Source organism: Echinococcus granulosus (genome assembly GCF_000524195.1).
Source record: "Echinococcus granulosus chromosome Unknown EG_S00017, whole genome shotgun sequence".
Taxonomy (NCBI): domain Eukaryota; kingdom Metazoa; phylum Platyhelminthes; class Cestoda; order Cyclophyllidea; family Taeniidae; genus Echinococcus; species Echinococcus granulosus.
In genome coordinates this window covers 494,227-515,122 of record NW_020170397.1, presented here as the reverse complement: position 1 = coordinate 515,122, position 20,896 = coordinate 494,227, and the positions used below count along the sequence as shown (strand labels likewise).

General features: G+C 42.0%; 1 protein-coding gene across 1 annotated transcript; it reads left to right on the top strand. All coding sequences in view use genetic code 11, as the record gives it.

Annotated features, from left to right (window-relative positions):
- Positions 1-1,665: 1,665 nt before the first annotated feature.
- Positions 1,666-9,442, top strand: EGR_03321 (hypothetical protein; the record flags this gene model as incomplete). The annotated part of the gene is made up of 8 exons (XM_024492570.1): positions 1,666-1,933; positions 2,003-2,043; positions 4,634-4,804; positions 5,597-5,857; positions 6,411-6,846; positions 6,887-7,283; positions 8,377-8,488; positions 9,170-9,442. 8 exons carry the CDS (start codon positions 1,666-1,668, stop codon positions 9,440-9,442), a joined length of 1,959 nt encoding a protein of 652 aa, XP_024352971.1.
- Positions 9,443-20,896: the final 11,454 nt, after the last annotated feature.

Sequence of the window (20,896 nt, the reverse complement as noted above, 5' to 3'; positions counted from 1 at the left end):
AAGAAGGGATGTCATCTTGCAGTTATCAGCCACCCATTCGAGAGGCGACTATCTGCCAGTACAAGTTGGTGACGGACGTGTCGAGGGTTACTCTGGCCTCACTATTCAATGTGGAGGTTCCACCTGGAAGATGTACTAAAATCTGAGCTGGCGGATATCGGCCCGCACCTAAGGTGGGCTTCATATGTACTGCAGTACACGGTAGGATGTATGGATGGTGTTGCTGTTGCAAAGACGGCTGATATTCACCGTGGCAGCTCCGATCCTACCCCACAACACAGTAGTGGAATGTCTGCCTGATCCTGGAGGTCTAAACCATGCCTAACTTGTCGCGGACTTCCACAAGGGACGGATCTATCTATCTGAGACCATTAACTATTTTGGGATATGTCCACGCTGCATCTCCTCTAACACAGAAGAGTTGGACATCGCAATTGCTGAATTGAAGGAGTGCTTATAAAAGAAGAGTTGGAATTTTGCCGATTCCATCATCAGATTCGATGGAGTCTAGACCCACCATTTGAGTTCCTTTTTGGACAGGCGTTAAATCAATGTAAGCATGCAATACCATCACCGCTAGACAAGGAATTCTGGGTGAAGGACTTCTAGACATGATCCCATATGCAGGATTTGTTGAAGCCTGCTGCAAAGATGTGCAAATTGAAACGGGACCTTTGAACTTATAATTGAAAATAAGTTTCAAGCGATGGAAGTCTTCTGCAAGGCATACTTTTTGGTTACCTTAACGATTGAAAGGAACGGTCTTGTTAAAGCATTTCAGATATCTCAGACTAAATCTCTCCATCCTGACCTTGACAACTGCCTCCAGTATCTGGATGTAGTATCTGGTGGGAAAGAGTTTGATGTTTTAGGGAATGTTCACTCTCGTATATAATATGGTAAGGCAAAACAATCACGATAAAGGAAAAGCCGATATAATGAGAGTATTGCATTCTTTCTTTCCTTATTTACGGTAGATTTTTGAATTTCGACGGGTGCTACTTGCTGGACCAAATAGGTAGTATATGCTGGCCCATAAAATTACCTCTCAAAGTAAACTCCATCACATATAGGGAGAATTAAAGAAGCTTCGCAGAGCAAGGAATGAGAGGAGGCTATTGTTTACTACAAATATGATCCGTAAATCTCGGACGACTTTTTGATTGGCTCTTGTTTTAGTCACCTGGTTCTGCTCAAATCTCATTGGCCAATCAAAGAAGAATCTCTATCAGATAGGAAGACGTCTCAAAGGGTGCGATTTAGTAATCTAGCTGTAGTTTCCTCAAGTAAGTCACCAGTATTCGTTTAACGGTGTTTTTAACGATGGGGACACCTCAGTCTCCGCAAATTTTATGCTAGTCACACCCCAGCTCTTACGTAGGGTAGTAATATGCATTCCCCCACCCTACTCTGGGTCATTACTACTTCAAAGAAGACTCGAGGTGATATAGTTAGCATTCCAACTTTTCACCCAGTTTTTTTTATGGATAAGCTCTTATAAGGAGTGTACGATCTGCAAACGCAGATCCTTTTCTTGGTTTTTCCCACTCGTAGCTTCATTGCTGAGCGTATCGCAGACCAGTCAGAAAGGCACCTGTGTAAACCAATTTAACTAAACATTTATTTAAATCTAGTGTGAAAACCACTATTTTTTTGCAGACAAAAATGGCACTTAATCAACAATCTGGGCTCCTGTCACTTGCCAGTCAATTTTTCCATTGGTCACTGCAATATCCAAGTGGTGGACTACTCAACATATTTTTTGCGCCAAAAGACCAAGGAATGTTTCAAATAAACCCTACAAAGGAAAAAATAACTTTGGCTTTAAAATTTCTTCAATTTGTCCTCTTTAAGGATACAACGGATCTGCCCGTTTCAAAAGCTCTGCTAAGGGAGAACTTGAGTACCCACAACACTCCAACTGGTTCCAATCGTGAGGGCGTGATAATATGGCCCCTCCTAATAACTCTGATTCTAACATTGACTCTACTGATAATTCTAGGATGGCGCCTTAGCTACTACAAGGCGCGCTGTCCAAGAAAGGTAAGATTTCCTAAAAATTTGATGAAAAGTTTTTGCCATTAAAGAGCTATATGAGTACGTTAATATTTCTCTTCCCCCTTTTTCTTCTCTTATCAGTATTACTTGGAAAATACGGAATCTTACAGCTTCCCTTTATGTAGGGAGTCTGGGAAATTCACTGCCTTCTTAACGATTTGATTGGTTAATTTTAAAGTGACCAATCACTTCTTCAGAAGAGTTAGAAAGTGACCAAATAAGTTTGCAGAGGTTTTTTTATGAAGAAAGTGAATCAGCGGCGAGTTCATTAAAAAAGAAAATGCTGTTAGTCTAGCATCTTACCAAACGGTTCGGCCTCTAAAAGTGGGCTAAAAAGATCGGTTGATGCCACGTCCAGTTCTGCCTTAGTAGCTCTGTTACCCCACTGCCTGCCCTCATTCGCATGTGATTGAGGGTTTGTGTGATGTAAAACAAAATAGGCGAATAAAGAGGGAAGTGATGAAGGGAAAATGAAGAGACAGAACCTCCCTAGTCGGTGTTGTCTTCCATAAATTAGGAGGGAAAACTCTTACACCTGAGCGTCTAATCCTGACTGGTTCTGAATACGACGAAGAAAAAGAAGTGAAGAAATAAAAAGAAAAATTGTAGAGGTGTTGCTAGCTCGTCTTTCAGTTGAATGAAGTACATGCGACTCGGTCATAGTTGTTGTTTAGATTTCTGAAAGTGTATACTTGCGTCTGTGGTGCACCACAAAGACACATAAACGTGGACCAGTTGGTGTTGTTGTTGAAGTGTGGGGTGTAATGAGTGGGTCGATTATGGGTAACTAGTAGTGCTCATTCATTTACCTTTATTATCAAAATCCGGTCACCCAGTTGCTTAACCAACTATTCAGTCAGTTGGCTGGTTAATCAAGCAATCTGTCGGTCCATCGGTTACCAAAAAATATTCTCTTGCTGGCACATTTGTACAGTCTACTTAAAAAATTGACAGACAGCAACTTGATTGTCTTCCATCCTCTTTGTCTCCACCTCATAATTTGTAGCACACAGTGCTAGTAATGGTCACTACTCACGCATGCTTGTTGAAGGTAGTGAAGACTGGTTTTAGCATCACTCACTTTAAAATTCTCAGTGTGCCTTCTTTACAATCTCGTCTTCATTCTCCTGGACCTATTACTAGGAGAATGTGGTCCCTAGACGATATTGTATGGTAAATCATTTCAAAATGTTGTTTGATTGGCAGTTTTCGCGCATCCGCAACCATCGCTTTCAATTTTTCTGTAAAACAGAGGAAAGCGGTCTCCAACGGCCAATCTCCTTGAACCGACATTCCATGCCATGAGGGTTCCAAACAGATTGAAAGTGGCATAAAGCGCAAGCGGGGACTTCGTACCGATTGTACTGACACATCTCTACCCTCAAGAACATTTACATAAACAGTCGTAGTTGCGAGTTCTCACAAAGTTTTAACATTTCATCGTTGCATGCTTAACCAAAAATGGGAATAATATTTAGGTTGCCTTTCAACTTCTCCCCACATTTGTTCATCCCATTACTAAGTGAGAAATAAGTCCTGCAAAGCTTAGTCCTACTCAGTGTCGAATGACTTTTCAAGCATTCATTTTCCTAGTGAGTAATTATGTTTATGACAGGCCGAGTATGATTAGGCTAACCTGATGTTTGACCACTGTCCCGTGAATCGGATAAGAACCATAATGACTTAGAATGCCACATATGGACTTTTGGACAGGTGTGCTGCTATTTTTAACATATTTGTTAATTTGTTCATTTTATAATGACGTGAATTATTGTCGCATCATTCTACTGTGCTTGTTATCATCCCTAGGCGCGAAGCAGTAGTGGGGACAGGTGAAATTACTCCTACAGCTTGTGCAATGGGTTCGCACACTAGCAAGTCTTTACAAATTTATAACGTGTGCGCCGATTTTCAGAGTTTAAGGATGTACACCTATCTAACTACTGCTCGGCATGCCACGAAGATCCTCTGTTGCGAGCATATTGGTTTGGATTAAAGGACTCATGCCACTATAATTACAGCTTTATTATTGTTCATAATGATCTAACTTTTTTCAGCGAGCGTGACTAAAAGTTATTTGCTTCTACATTTACGGAAAAGGTCTGATTTGTCCTTGATCAAAAGTCACCAGTCAAGTCAAAAATTGGCCAGTCGAATGTAAGCGTAATGGGTCGTTGTCATGGAGATACCTAATTAAATTTATTTAAAGTACTCATGAAAAATTTTCAAATTTATCACCTTGCTGAAACGAGTTAACCGTTGTTTATAAGTTTTGAGCTGAAAAACGCAAAAAAGGTTTTTAACTTCCTCTGAACAAAACAAATATTTCATTTTACCTGGCGCCTGCAAAAACGTGGTAAAGATGTGATGTGAGCTTTTCACAGGATCCTATAAGCTGACGCCAATTTACCGCAAAATGGAACTCCGACCCAAAGGCTTTTTACCTTCTTCTTTGTAGACATTCACACATAGGAGTCGAAGAAAGAGGTGTTTGAAACATGTGGAAATAGCTTTACTGATTTCTTGCGTCATCTCGGAACTCATTGCTGTCACATTTCTTGGATTCTTTTTTAAGGAATCGAACGAAATGATTTCTATTTTTGAAAGCAGAGGTGAAAATGGTTCGGATGTGGTTAAAAAAGTGAGAGCTCTTTCCGTCGGCGTGCAAACTTTCCTATATTCGGGACTTTCAAATGGACAGAAGACGATTTCTGAGGCGTTTAGGGAACTTGAGGATGCTCTTACTGTAAGTTTATGCTTTCCTTTTAGGCAGTTATTTGTTCACGCTGCCACCTCATTATTTCGTTCAACTTCCCATCCATCAATCTGCTTATTGAATCGAGGGGTCCTTTTTGGATTCATTTGTCCATAAAGCTACTCACACACTCACAACTATTGTGGATAGGCAACTGCCCTCCATCGAACAATCTCACTCCAATGATGGATCACGCAATGATGCAGGGAGGTTAACAACACCCTTTGTTCGTCATTGTCAAGGGGAACCACATCATTCGATCAACGTGTTCGAGCGAGTAAAGATGAGGTTGGGAAGGAGGAAAGTGAAGAATACCGAGTGTGAGCGATCCAAGAAGTGGTTTGCACTAACACTAATGGGCAAGCGCATGTGGTGGCAGCCACTAGTGCCATATGCATGTGTCACAAACTAGGAGATGACGGACGATGAGGGTGGAAGTTACTGTTTGTCACTACCTTCAAGTGGTCTAGAAGAAAGCGTCATTAAGCAAGGATCATTTGGCTACCGATAGACAGACCGACCGAGCAGCCAACTAACTGATTAGTTGGTGATGGAATCCCGGCAAGAAAGGGTTCCCAAAATAGTAAGTCAGATAATTTAATGAACGGGTATGACCAGTTATCCACTAACCGACTCGCTTACTACGCTTCACCATTCAAAGACAGTCACCACCTCGCCTACCGATGGCAGAGCTTTCTTTGAGCACTCCTGATACAAATGGTTGCATCTACTTGTTCATTAACGACTACTACTGACTAATTCTCAATCTTGCTTTTACTTCAGATCCACTTACAAAACCGATCAGATGACGTAGTCGACACCTTGTATCGACACTTGCAACTGAAGGAGATGTTAAGCTTTGAAGCCGAGATGGTCCGTCTCATGGACGTCCGGGTGGCGGCCTTTAAATCGGGCAACACTGCCCTTGTCAACAAAGTGGAGAGAGTCTCCCACTTCCTCACAGATTTGATAAGTGCTGAAAGAAATCTGACTCGAGTTTTGAAGAACGAATGTGAACGCATGGAACAGTGTGCAGAAATGATCGTACGCAAAGTTTGATCATCTCTAGCCACTTTCAACTAGTTTACTGGGGGCTGTCCCTTACTTTCGTTTGATTACAAAGAAAAATGTCTACCCATAGGTTTTAACTCACTCTAGAGGTGACCTAAGCTAACGCTATTATGAATGATAACGAAGTGAAAGTTAGAGGAGAATCTTAACAGCTGTTGACGTTATTAGCCTATTGTATCAACGCTCTTCGTGTTTATCCGTCTGCCTCTATATTTTCACGGCAGACAGGTGTCTTACGGCTCCCAAAGAGCGGACTTTGGGGGAATCTCCAGCACAGTGCAGGCAGAGCTTTCTGGGAGGAGGTTTTCCTAAACCGACCGACCAAATTACTGCCAAAAGATGGAAGTCTAGCAGCATTATTGTCCTGTGTAGTGCCACATGGACAAAACATTGGGATCAAATCGAGGAGGAGTAAAAGGGGAGAAGGCAAAATCCCCATAGGCCCCCTTAAGGTCATAGCCAGAAAATCCAGCACTGTGTGGTCTGAAGAATTCACATGTGTGTAATTTCTCTTAAATTTTTCCAGATATCTCTCAGTGCCGCCACTCGTCAGCTCACTCCAATCCCTGTTGGGGGGAATTCGCTGCCTCAACTAGTCACCGCTTTGCACAGCCTCAAGGTCAAACTCGATCCATGGTTCCTGTTGGTTCGTAACTTAAATCACTCTCTGACCCAACTCAGAACTCGTCTTTCTAACCACTCATCAACGCATACCATCGATTTGTCGCCAACTGTGGAAGCTGTGTGGAGACAAGTGGAAATGCAAGTGATTTCCCTAAATCGGAGTGTTCAAAGCCTTGAGCAGGAAGTTGTTTCCTCGTTGTATAAGACCGCTAGGACCTGCGTGACTGCAGCTGTCAGTTCAGTTGGTGGAGTCTTCGTTTGCCTACACCTCTTTCTGGGTGTTTTTGTGGGTGGTTTTTTACATAGCGCCGTGAAGGAACGATGCCTACGGAAGCCAAGTAAGCTAATCATTGGTCAGTTTGCTTTTTATTATTTTAGGAAGAGTTAGGAAGGGCACATCCGCTTGTCCTTCAAGCGTAATCCATCTATGTGCTTTCCTCTTCATAACTGCTATGCTACTAACATTTCTCGTTATTTGCACAACCTTTGGGAGTTCTCTTCTTTACGCGGAGGGTTGTGTCTACCTACAAGAGAACAAACATCTAGCCATGTTTGATTCAGTCCTAAGTGGTTACATGCAAGGCGTATGGACGCAAATCAATGGAGAAACGGTCTTTGGAGTACCGCCGCCAAAAAATCTCCTAACTGCTGTAGTCCGCGATTGTGGACGAAGTGATGTCGGCCTCTTTGCGCTGATTGGCTGGAATAGCTTTCCTGATCTGCCGACTTTGCTTCATAGTGAAAACGTTCAAGGAGCAATTCAGGAAGAAAGATAGTATGTGCAGTGAATTACCTCTGTCATTCAAGCATTTGTGTTTGTTATCACCAACTACACACTCGTGGATTTAGATCTGGCACAGTTCTGATCCTTGGTACATTCAGCCTACGCAACTGGGTACTCCGTAATTCCTTTAACCACCGTTCTTCTGTCTTCATAAAATTATTGCCTTTGTTTAAGCAATGAAGATAGCTAGATCTATAGACCCTTCCCTTTCTATCTTTCCTGTCTCTACCACCCCGACCAAAGTGCCAAACCCACTGTCCAGTTCTGTAGCAGTAGGAAGTCCTGCGTTGTAGTATCCTGTCAGAACCAGGTTTTCTTCCCATGGACCAAAGAGTTCCAATTGCTTCACAAAAAGGTTTCTTGTCCATCTTCAGACTCTCCCTTATCAAAAGGATGCAGCTCAGAAGTAACATTTTTGGCCTAAAGGCAAATAAACTCTTGCTGGGCACCAACTCCGTATGAAGCTCACATCACAAAAAGCAGGCTCACTTTTGTTTGCTGTGGTGGGCTCCGTCGAAATGTGGGATACTGTTTTCCAATTTTATCCATGTATTAAGCACAGGCGACTGTCTGTGGGCTGTGAACCCACCCATCTTCTGCCCTCTACGCTCAGAGACCAAGAGAAGGCTGTCCTTTCTCCCCTTATTGGGATTTATGCACACTTTTTGCTGTTTCCTTTTACCAGACAGTGGTAAAACTTCTGTCACATTGTAAAAGATAATGGGTTTTTAAAAGATATACTTATCGGGTTTGATTAGAAGTGATACTTTGCTGTTCCTTCTGTAACCATTTTTAAAGTCTTGCCTTTGTAAGATAGCCTTTAGATCTGGTGAATGCCAATAATCGAAAAATTTTGCCTCATTTACAAAAGAATATACTTATGGCATGTTGTATGAAATCCTATTAACTTAAAATCCTCGCACAATAAGAAAGAATAAGTTTCACTTCAATCTGATACCTACTTGATAAGTTTATTCATAACAATTTTATTTTGTCAGAATTCGTGAAAATAAATAGTAAACCACACAATTAAGACCCCACAAAGGTTTTTTACACTCTTCCAAAATTTTCTTTACACACTCAGCGATTTGATGGAGACTCTGCAGCAAGTACAAAAAGAAATGGCCAGTGAAGAAGCTCTCTCCCATTTAAACAACGACTTGTCGCAGCTGATTGCGGCCCATGATGAAGCTCGGGTAAGTGCGTACTTTTTTTAACTATGGTCTCAAAAAATCCATGCGTCCAGCCGCTGTCTTGCAACTATTAGCCAAAATTTTGTGATGCTACTTAAACTTTTTAAAGTAGAAACTCGATTTCAGGAGCGGGTTCCGGGTTTTATAGAAAGGTGATGCAGTTTTTACAGATAAAAGCGCAACCAAAGAAATTGACTTGTTTGATCAAAATTTTACACACTAATTTGGGTGTAAATCTTTGCTTCAACTCTTAGTCAGATAAGCCTTTAGTTAATAAATCCTACTAATTAATACGGATGAATTAGCGTGAGACAAAATTCAAACCTGTAATGGAGCTTTTGTCGGTGTAGTTACCACCTAATCAAGTGAAACAAGTTATTTTACATTGTTTTATAAATGTTAGCTTAAAATAGCAGCCACCTGGTTATGTTACTCCTCCAAACTAGCACCAACATTTGACCCATCGAACTTGACCACTTCAGTTGTCGTTGCTATTATCCTCTAGACTCAGAACATCCAACATTTATCATGTCGCCCTAAGTTAGAGATTTCTGCTTATGATACATGATTCAGTGCAATTCAGTCCTTTATTTGACAGATTAAAATTTCAAAAAAATTCACTTTTAAAACTGGACACATGCAGGTTGCAAGCCAAAAGCTTTTTATCCTCGCGATACTTTATAGAGAGCCATGAAAGGATTCGCTCCACAAAGGTTGAACCTTGCACAAATTGAAGAGATATCTCAGAATTTGACCACTTTGCAATCAGCAGTGCCATCAATTTCAGCATCTGGTAAGATCTTCACCGAGATCTGTCTCAGAGCACCAGAGATGAAAGCGGTGATGGGGGATATTGCTTCAGCTGCACAATCACTCGAAAGCCTGAAAGAAGTGGAAGTGTTGATGAAGAGCTTTCTTTTGTGGTTAGTCAACACAGCAACGGTTAGTCAACTCTGAAAATATATTTCCCAGGTCTATTTTACCAGCCAGTGCATAAAAAAATAAAAGACGGGATTCATTGTAGCTCTTTATCTACAAATTAAAGTATTGAATAAATTGCTTTTAATCAACCTTTCATGCGCTGAAATACGGTGAGGTTTTTTAAACCCTCAAGCTTTTTTTACAAGTTTAATTACTGATTCCCTCAAGCGATACGCACCATCCAATCTAGGTGTTGAGGAATTCCTCCGGCTTGGACACTCTAGTCTCGGATGTCTACACAGATACTACCTGGCACCTCAACGCTCTTTGTGAGCCTCTGCTGCGACCGTACGTGGAGCGACTGTTTCAATGTCACGGACTTCCGGGCCACTTTACAAGCCTCATTGATTCCGTTTGTGGCGAGGAAGGTCTCCTTGCAAGAATCTTCGCTTGGGGTGTGGTGGTGTGGATTGAGATTATTCTGCTCTTTCTTTTCCTCCTCCCCTTGATTTTTGGCATTACCGCTGTTAATGAGGTGCTTGCTGAAGTTAGTGACTGAACTGCGAACTTTCGGTAGCTTATATCTGGCCAGAAACGAGAGTATTATGCCACGGGTAATTCATATGATCCACAACCTTTGATTGTTTAAAAATGATTTGCTTCCTAGCAAAAAAAGTGGTCTTTTCAGTTCTTGACTAAATGTAACGATTTGAGTCCTGCCTGAAATAGTGCGAAGACATAAAAGTGTGGCGTGTAGAGGGGTTCCGACTACTGGCATGGACTGGAGACTTAAGTAACCACGTAATCAAACGCTAAGTTGGACAAACAGTCAAAGCATATAGTATTAATGAGGAAAAGGAACGATGAGGTTGAGTTTTTAATTTTTAAGCCGTAATATCTATTATTCTACAAGCGAATATTTCGGACTTTAAATATTGTATCGCTGTAAAATGATAACGGGATGACAGTAGTTGGAGTCGAATATGAGGTAAAGACCTACGGTCTCGGGGTCGATGGAACATGGCAAAATGGCTGTGGAACCGAAAACCAATTGGGCTGCCGCTCGTGGATCACATCTTCCTATGTCCTTATGCGCGATTCCGTAATTGCCACATTCAAAAAGGGGTGATGCCTAGTCTTGGGATCAGTAAGCTGGATAAAACTAAGGAATGAGTGAATACTCCCAAGTGTCTCATTGAATTGTGAAATAGGATGATAGGATGGTGGATATGTTGCTACTGATATGTACATAAGTAGTAATTTTCTCAGCGCAAGCACAACGGCGGAGTAAAGGGGAATGGTGATTTGAGAGGACTTTTTATTAGTTGTGATCACGCCTGAAGTGTTGCAGAAACTTAGTATGATGACGTCCAGCATCTTCTAATGCAGAAGGAATGCAATGGTGTAGCCAAAAGGCAGAGAATCTGTGCTAAAGGCCACCTCCAACCTCCCACAGTGTCACGCGGATAAGTGGTGAGTACTGTCTACACACACGCCATCTTAATAACCTCCATTTTAGGTTTAATCTATAATCTTTTTAAAGCTACCTAAGACCGAGTAAAGTAAAGGACCTTTCTTGGCAATTTTGAGGGCCAAATCGCTGCTAAGGTATGCAATAACTACATACTCAAGATTTGCACAACATAGGATAGCTCAAGGCAATGGAGAAGAGCGACCCGCTGTTGATTTCATCTGTGGTGGGAGCAGTATAGCATTGGAGTACCGGAGCACCTTCAGTGTAGTTGAAGGTGCAGTGCAGATAGTGTGTTTGTATGGAAGAATGAGGGGAATGAGGAGATTTGGAGATAGACCCTAGATCCTAGTCACCCTCATTCTTCATGTTCTCACAATGATATTTTCTCCATTAACTACAACTTTGTTTTAACATTTGACACTTATATACTAATTAGAGTGTAAATTAGGAAAAGGAAAGTTAGTCTACTCGTCCACTTCACGCGTCACATATATGTGACGCATCGATTTGCCTACCTGAACATCCATTTCAGGCTCATCAGTTTATGACAAATGTGTTTAAACCGAATCATGGAGGGCCTGTAGTTAAAAAAGTGAAATATGTGAAACACTGTTTAAGATAAAAACCGCTATTTACGAGTATCCCTCAATCACACCCATCAATTTTCAACAATTGCAGTTCACGGATCTTCCGCAGTGTTAGTTCACCCATGACTGGTCTCTTTCATCTCTCCCTAGCTGACAAACGAGCAAGTGTTCTTAAAAGCCATTTTGTTGCCTTTCATAGCAATGAGGAGTGGTCATTTCGTGATTGTGATGTGATCTATGTGCGGTAGCCCAATTTTTGTATTGTCCCATCGCCAGTCAGTCATGTCCACCCGAAAGGCGACAACTTTGTCTCCTCTTCTTGCTGACTAATAGATCTTTTATGAGAAATGGCTCATGAAATCTAGCGCCTTTTGTACAAACGAATACATAAGCGACAAGTACTACTTAATTTTCATAAGGCTGTGCTTCCAGTGTTTGTGTTCGCGGGTCTCTATGATACACCAGAGACAAAATGGCTCACCATGATTTAATTTCCGAGCAATCTTCTTACTTAGGCGGAAAAAAATCAGAAGTACATTCGGTGCATTGCAAAACCAAGCAGCATGAAGATTAGACTTTTCCTTAACTAGGGGAAGGAGGGGGAGGAGGAGGAGAACGGCACCACCTGTCACCATTGTCAGTATCAGCCATGATTCTCTTGTCCCGCCGATTCCCCTTTACAACATTTTCGGTATTCATTTCTCCAAATTTAAAGTGATTATAAAGAGCCCTCATAAAACTGGCTCTCACAATGTATGATGTGAGGGTGACATAGTTTGTAAGTAAATAAAAAATTCGCCATCATAATGTATTCAGTACGTGAACTGAGTGTTGAGAGCTCTCAAGGCCTACTTCCGCCCCACCCCCCCCCCATCCCTTCTCTCTACGAAATTTTCTAATGGTCGTGTAAATTTATGCTCGGTGACCCCTTCGCTCGGTGTTTTTGTGATTTCCACCTGTGTGAAGGCTGGCCGATTCGCCCCACTGGTCTACCCCCAAACATGGTGTTCATCATCCCCTCCTGCCTCGCCTCACCTCACCCCACCCCACCCCACCTCTGGATAATGCCTTGTGATATTGGGGGTCTCTGCGACCTTCACATCTTCATGAAATTAGCATATTGAATGGGACGTTTACCTGTTAACATGCGTACATAGATGAATGGGCCTGAGGGGAGGGAGAGGAGGAGAAAGAGAAGGGGAAAATAACATTCTTTATAGTGATTGTACTTATAGATCAGTTGAATCTGTGGTATACCAGAAGCACTTGTAAAGTAGGCAAATTCCATCAGGATGAAACAGTCCGTGTCTTGGAAGTGCGTATTGGATTCTGGGTGGATCGAAGACGTTTCGGTACACCAAAGCTCTCCTGCTCCAGAATACCAGCACTCTGCTGCTCCAAGTCAAGGAGCCCACTTTCCTTCCACCAACACCTCCGCAGATGAAACAAATATCGGTTTGCAGCTACTAACACTGGAACTGCCTTCCAGTCGTTCTCAAAACACTGAGGCCTCGGTTAGCTCAGAGTACCCACTTCATCAAGACACGCGTCTCCATACCAAATGGAGTCATTCTCTGCTCTCCCCAGTTGCCCTAAGTCATCGCTCTTCGTATAAACCTCGAGTACCTAAGCTTGGCATGTCTGGACAGCAAATAAACTTTCCAATTTCTGTAAAAAAAAACAACTTTTTGCGTGGTTCTAGGCTGGCATAATTAGGTGGAAGAATGGGATCCAAAAGGCAGTTGTGTGTGGAGGTAGTCGACTCCTTGTTGTAATGGGGCGATGTAGTGGGGTGGGAAGTTTCCGTGGCAAGGTGAAATATTCCCTCGTCAGCTCCGAATGTGAATGACTTCAAACACTTTAGATTTGGAATTAAAAAAAAAAACATTCTATGTAAGCATGGTGGTTGTCTTTACCCTGCGGCTACGCCTTACAGATAGACCCACAGATGCGCCAGGTCATCATACCTCATATCCCCGCGTTCGCTGACCCGCTCTGTCTTATCTTTAGTTCCAATTGTTTTTTATATTCCCCTATACGGTCCAAGTAAATCGGTTTTGCCTTTCCAGTCTAGTTCATCACCTTTTGATCAAATGTAGCACAAATGCCAATGGGCGTGGATGATGAGGCAAGAATGTGCAGCTCTCACAGCAAGAAATGAATGTTGGTTAGAGTTCAAGATAAATAAATAAACTTTCTTGGCAATGTGTAGTCCTTTTCCCTCTTTTTACTGAAAGAAAAATTTGAGGCTGATGCCTTTAAAACCATCCGTTGAATGTTAGATGGACAAAGACACTTGTGCTCAACGACTGTTGCCTCCTCTTTGAAGTACATTGTAGACATTCACCGTCTCGATGCTGATGAAGACGGAACCACTGAATCAACTATGCAATATGGCTTAAGCAGCCATTATCTTCCTGCCATCTTATCCGTCTCGCGTCTGCTGGAGATGGCCACAATCCAGTGCTGGAGACTACCCCTGCCTAGGCTGTTCGGGGTAGACGCTTTCCCCCAAAAGAGTTCTGAAGCTTGTCTTTGCACCTAGAAATCTAGGTCGTTGTCATTGTAGAATGGATTACCGATGCCAGCTGCCATTATAGGTTTTTACTCTGGGCAATATAACTACTTGGAACCCACAGGGATCACAAAGATCCCTTCCCCTTGAAATGTCGAATAACGATAAATTATTAAGATTATGACGGCACCTATGAGGCATGTAGGTACTCTTAGTACAGTTAATAAAAGAATTGGTCATGAAGTTAGGCCATGAAAAGCCGCTACTAAACATCCTTATGAATTGAGGCCGTAGGGCGTATTTTCTATCCATCTGATTGGTGGAAGCCCCTTCAAGGTCATTTGTGTTGTCGTTTAATGATGGTGCCACCAAAATTGCACGAATGATAAAAAAAGTGACCTGATGACATTTTTGTCCGTCACGATTATATTTGCTCAACGAAAGTCAGTTTTGGTTAGAGGCAAGACCTGTAGGATGACTTCTACCGCCAATTTCCGGTGTCACCAATACGTGTCAGTTGTCAAGCCAAGATATTGTGCATTAGAGAGGGCACTAATGTGTTTAGCTTTGGCAACAACCCAAACAACAGTTCACATGGTGACAGATTATTTGACTTTACAGATTACGATGCAACTTCCAAGTCGAAGGATAATCTTTTGATCCGCTATTTTTATGGAGTAAATTAAGACTCGTTTTATGCCAAATTTGTCCTAGTTATTATTATTAAATACAACTTTAAAAAATTTCTTAAATTTCCCATTTCTTTGGACAATCATCTATCTAAGTTATTTGTGTTGTTCTTGACTCCCAAAGTAGGTATTGTGCTCTCCATAAAGGCTTTGCTGACAACTACCCATATGGATATTCCGGAGGTGGTCAACCCTCAAAAGTCTTTACTAGCTGATTAAGTAAATCAAAACAGACATCCTCCTTCTTTGACCTCTCATTGCAATGTCGGGGCTGTCGCCCTTTAGAAGTGGGGTCTCCTTTCCAGACGCTAGAGTTATCTAACTTCAACGCCGCCATTCCTACACCCGTCTTGGCAGCATGATCGGGAGGCTGCGCCTCTTGAAGGACGCATGGTACGAGCATGGAACAGGGCATAAGCGAAGTCCCTCCCTATACTTATGTACCACGTTGGACGATAGTTTAACTCTCGGCTTTGACAATGGGGCTACTTTGGGGCTCCGGCCTACTGTACGTCCGCCATGCATATTCTGCCCGACTTCTATGTCTTCATTCATTTTCGGGGGGGTCTCGAGGTGCTGCACTGGTGACAGAGTAAAGTGAGCCCTATCCTAAAGGACACCTATCCTCAATTTCTAATGCTGGATTATAAACCCTAGCGAAGTGGAATAAGTGCACATCCTATAGACGGGAGAATTGGTTACAACTCCTCACGGAAGGGTTGGGAATGACATCTACCTTTGTCAAATACTCCATTCCCGTGATCTGTAGGAAAACCATTCAAAGCTGAACCGACACTAGCAGTGAAACAACCCAGAAATAGTTTGTTACGGAAATGTCTACCATTCCTGAATCAAATTATCAAATATGTGGGCTCTCGATACCTCCTCCACTCCTCTACCATTGGGACAGAATCCAGATAGAAATGGCTGGGCAGCTCTGAACTGAAAGATTGAGGCAAGGAGTAATGGGAGCAAAATCCTACCCCCACGGAACTATAATATACCCCGGCACTTGTTAGTGATGGACACGTGTGGTGACCAATAGATTCTCCAGTCCCCTACTCCAGTTCCATGCAGGACGAAAATCCAGATCCAGTAGAATTGTCAAGAGGGATCAATGCAGGTGCCGTCAAGCACCTTCGCAGATGCATGGAAATTCGATGACCGGCACTGTTGCCGACGCCGACGCTCTAAAGAGAAGAGAGGCTATGCAATAGGTTGGTTGCCTATTTAACTCCCTGTTTTGGCAACTGTTCAATCAGGGGCACTGCCATTGCTCCTCCGCAGGGCGGAGCCATGGCAGTAGCCCCACTCCCCACTGCACGTGACAATACACATTCCGTCCCAGTATTGTGCTTTCTTTGTCATTAGGGTGGTTAATATCATAGCTGTAGAAATAAACACCTATTTTGATTTGAATGACAAGCCGAATAATTCATTCCGGCGGACAAGGAGGCATTTGGATAACTTTTAAATCGCTAGGAGACGTAGCGAGTAAAGTAGGCCAACTTGTTGCCTCATTGGAAAGGCAAAACAATGATTCATATAGTTTTAATGTCTTTGTTCACCTTCACCCTCTCTCCTCCTCTCTCTCGCTCTCACTCTCAAAAATCATCAATCATTCGCCTCCTACCCTCCCTCCTCCGCTTCCCACCCCCCATCCCCTCTCCCCTCCACCTCTCTAAACCACATTAAGTAGTTTAACATAATTACACCTGCATTAGAGGATGTATGGACACATAATCTGTCCAAATTCGAAGTGTGTGTATGTGAGTGCGTGGGGAGGAAGGGAGGGGATGTGAATAACCTCTGGATACACTTCCCAGGGGGTTATTTAATTAGTTAATTTGCATTGAAGTTTTCCACAACCTGCACTTAGGCAGATTAGACCGTGGGGACAGATACAGATATGCATTTCAAAAATTGCTCCTATCAGTGCTAAGAAAAAGATTAAAGATACTGCTGCTGCTTCTGGTGGCACTGGTACAGTGGCTGCGGCTGTGCCCCACGGTGATGGCACCCTTGGGCATGTGAATTGCAATTAACCAAATAACTTTCGACCACGGATTCCACCGACTTTGTTAACCTTTTTTCCCGTTTCACTTTCTTAGAAGGAAAATGAAATTAGATTTTGGTTTTCGTTTTGGTGTTGAGTACTCGTGATTCGCCATGGGTATAAAATACACTACGGTGTGCGGAGATAAATGATGAGCTGGTAAGTCTGCTATCAGGACTTGTCACAGAGGACAATCGGCCATTTTTTTAATGTTGATCTCTTTCCAATCTCCTTGCCCTTTGTTCCTTAAATTACCTGTCATTCGTGCTTTATATGAGTTTGGGATAAGGAAACCCAAGCGTCACATATGTGTGACGCTCATCGAGGATACATTAATTTTCCTTATACATGTTGGATTAAATATGCATAAAGGTTATTGACAAATAATTTTGAGACTTGTAAATCCAAACAGTAAAAATTTGCTTAGGTTTTAACCACTCAAAAACCTTCTTGCAGAGTGGAATCAGTGGAGGCGCTAGAGCTGAGGGGACGAGAAAACTACATCTACTTATTATAACAGTTAAACTCTTGGAGTTACTAAACTGACACTCTTTTACATGTTAACCACAAGTGTCACAAGTGTGTGACCCCCTTGATTCCTTCCCTATTATTTGTGTCACATATACGTGACATCAGATCATAATGGCTATGATTAGGCAGATAAACAGTAAAATAAAGGCAGGAAGGCCTTAGCCCACCTTACACTAAAAAAGCAATTTAGTTTGGATGGTTGTAGTAATAGGACTTTTTTTCCATGCGACAGATCCTGGGGTGGATCACCCAAAACCCACCCGACATAAGGCGCGCTTAATATTGTCGCTTCTAATTACGAGGCCGAATGAAGCTTTTTTTCTGTCCAAATCGTGGATATATTTTTTGTCTGATAATCAAAATAAGAGAATAAACATTGGAAAGTGTTGTTTAACTTCTCCATAACAACCAGATGAAAGTAAGCAACTTCTCCCCCTCTCTCTCTCGCCAACCCTATCAATGATCAAAGGAATAATAGGTTGTCTCACCTCCACTCCTCCTTTCTATATAGGAAATAAAGAAGGTGATAAACCGTATTTTCACCTTTTTTGTTGGTTAATTAAGGTGTTAGTGATTGTGCTTTTTCCATGACTAGTTGGGAGGCATGTTTAAGCTTTTTATCCAAGATTTTTCTTTCTGTACTTCATGTCCTTCTCTTGCAGCTAATAAAAAATAGGCAGCATCTTTGTTAATGTTGCTCAAGGCAAAATCTGGGTAAAGGCTAAAGTTTTACTGGTTTGAACTTTAAGGATGGCAAAAAGTTTGTGGAATAAGAAACGCGTTCAAGTCAATGTGGGACTTGTAGGATTTTTAGGTAAAGGTGGGCGCTGATTGGTTGTGAGTGACATGTCCCGGAGAGTTTGGGTGAAAATTATTGGTGCGGTGTAGGGAAAGAACAGTCATAGTAAGGGACTTCAGCGACAGACGTCCAGTGCTCTACGTAAAATGGGTTCTTGAGACCTCCTACCAGTACCAGTGGATATTTGTGAGCTTGATTTTGCCTCCCCCCCCCCCTTCTTTGGCATAACTCCTGGTTCATCGCCACACGCTACTGACACCCTGTGGTTAGTCATTTTCATAACCCCATTGTGTGATCTGGACCAGTCCATGACCTTTCCACAAGCTTTTAATGACCAGCGACAATTACTACCGAGTGAAGTACCGATCCGACTTGCGATTTATTTGATGGTGACAGACTGTCATTTTTCATATCTTTTGCCAATGGAATACTGATTTTATTCTGTACACTATTCGGTATTTTACTCTCCATCGGCCTTAACATTAAGTCACCGATATTATTGGAAACGGTTTAACTAACGAAAGCAAATAAACGGCGGTAGGGGAGGAAAGGAGGGAAGTAGAGAGGGGGAGAGAGAGGAGGGCTGAAGGAAGCGAACAAAACCCATTCTTCTTCCAAGTGGGAATCGGTCATAACCTACTCTCCGTGTTGAGCCCATGGCGATATAGTCAGCCCAAAACTACGAGTTGAATAGAAGCCCACACCAGACCATGCATGACATGCTTTGATAAAATGACATCTGTAGTTATTTTGTCATGAGTTTATCACAATAAAACGATGTGGTACCAAAGCCCCTAAGGCCTACCATAAGTCAATCTGATAAATAAAAATTTTCATTTTTATCCGCCTTCAATGACTTCTGTTGACTTGGTTGGAGGCTAGAAATGACCTGCAGTTGTTCCGAAGGCCCAGACATGTCCGATTCTATCGGTACGACACCATTCTCTATTTTTCTTTCATCTTCGACTTTCTACTTGTCCAATGTTGGCAGAATCTGACGGAGGTAATTTGCACTTGTCTACTTCATGACCCGAGGTAAATTCAGTTTTACAGCCCCCAAGAATGGAAAGCATCGTCAGGCCTGGAGCACAGACAATTGCCTACGGACTTCGATAGCTTCTGGAAAAGAAAAAAATTGTTAACTTTGGAAGAGTAGGAAAGGAATGCGATTCTCGTCTGGAATATCATATCACCGCATGCCAAAGACTCCGTCCTACGACGATCCCCGTTGATGTTGTTCTAAATCAGACAGCACAAGGTACTTGAATAGTCCTAACCGTACTCTAGAGGTAAGAAAAGAATCAAAACCATATCCACTCAAAGCGTTAGTGATGTACACTCCAGATTTCGATGCATCTACTTTTATGCCCTCTTTGGGAACCGAGTAGACCTCATCGTTACTCAACGCGCCTTTCTCATCGACGTTCTAAAACGCAGGCGCCTGGAACTCCAGGATACCAAGACACTAACCAAAACCATAATTTTTGATTTACGTGGTTGCACTCCTTATACCAAAGTGGGAAATTCTGCTCCACTCACTATTTGGTCAGGTTAATTGAGGCACTGTTTTGGGCTCAATTTTCTCTCTCTTAATCGCCATATAGGCAGTGATGATTTGCAGTGGGTATAGACACAAGACAGATTCATCTATAATTGTCTAAATAAGCACAATGCATAGGTGACACTGATTAATGTTACAAATGGGGCGATAATTCATCACTGAGATGGCGTTTTGACTGACGTCCAGTTAGCAGTCCCCCCTCTTTCGCTTCCTCCTCTCTCCTCCCAACAATTTGAATAAAGTACTGACATTTGTGCAAGTCAATATGTTTTTTTCGAAAATTTAAAAAAAGGAATTTTTTTATAAATAGGTTTATTGGAATTTTCTTATTTTTTGGTGGCACGAACTACTTATTTTTGGGATATAAGTAGATATGCACACTAAACTCCTTAAGCCCCTGTTTATGAAGAGCTCAGATTTTGATAGCACCCGACTGAAACCCAAACTTAGACACCGCGGTTTATAACTGTCCTTTTGATTGCCTAATTCCAAGAAAAGTAATGATAAGCTCTTGAAGAATAATAGATCAGGAAAAGGCGGAGAACGTGGATGAGACAACAGGTCTATCCCTCTCTCCCTTTTTCCATCTCTCCCTCAACCCTTCTATAAGTGCACACGGTTTTGCTGTATTCGGAATGAATAAGAAGGTAATCGTCTTAAACGTTTTTGAAGAACAGACCCTTCTCACACACTTGATAGAGGTATTGAGATGAATCGTTACCGCAAACCAAACTGTAAACCGCATAAACTACTTCATTCAAGCCATTTTCGCTTTGTTTACAATAAAGGCATTCCACACATCTAATTTTACAGGAATTCATCCCATTTAATTGCTCTAAATGGATGACAAATGTCAATGTCACTTGACATTTTAATCTTCCATCATATTTCCAACTGCTCTTTTATTAAATTCCAGTTCCTTCATGAAAGGCAATTTTACCATTTATTCTAAAAGTTTTTAATAGCCTTACTAATCTTTATCCTTACTTTTGATCAAATCTTATTCATGCTCAAATTTTAGTTAAGAAAAAGGGTTTTGCATTCCTCAATTTGGCCACCTAACCCCACCCCTCATTTTACTGTGATAACGACGCTCAATTCAATTCTCCCCTCTATCCCACAGGGATCTGCTAAAAAGTGAATCCAATTACCCCCAAGCCCTTCATTTGAAAATCAAATTCCCAGCCTTCTCAGCCAATCAGGTGTGAGCATCCCACCCAGTGACCAATAGGCACAAGCAGAGACTTCTCATATGCATACCATGTTGGGATGTAGGGT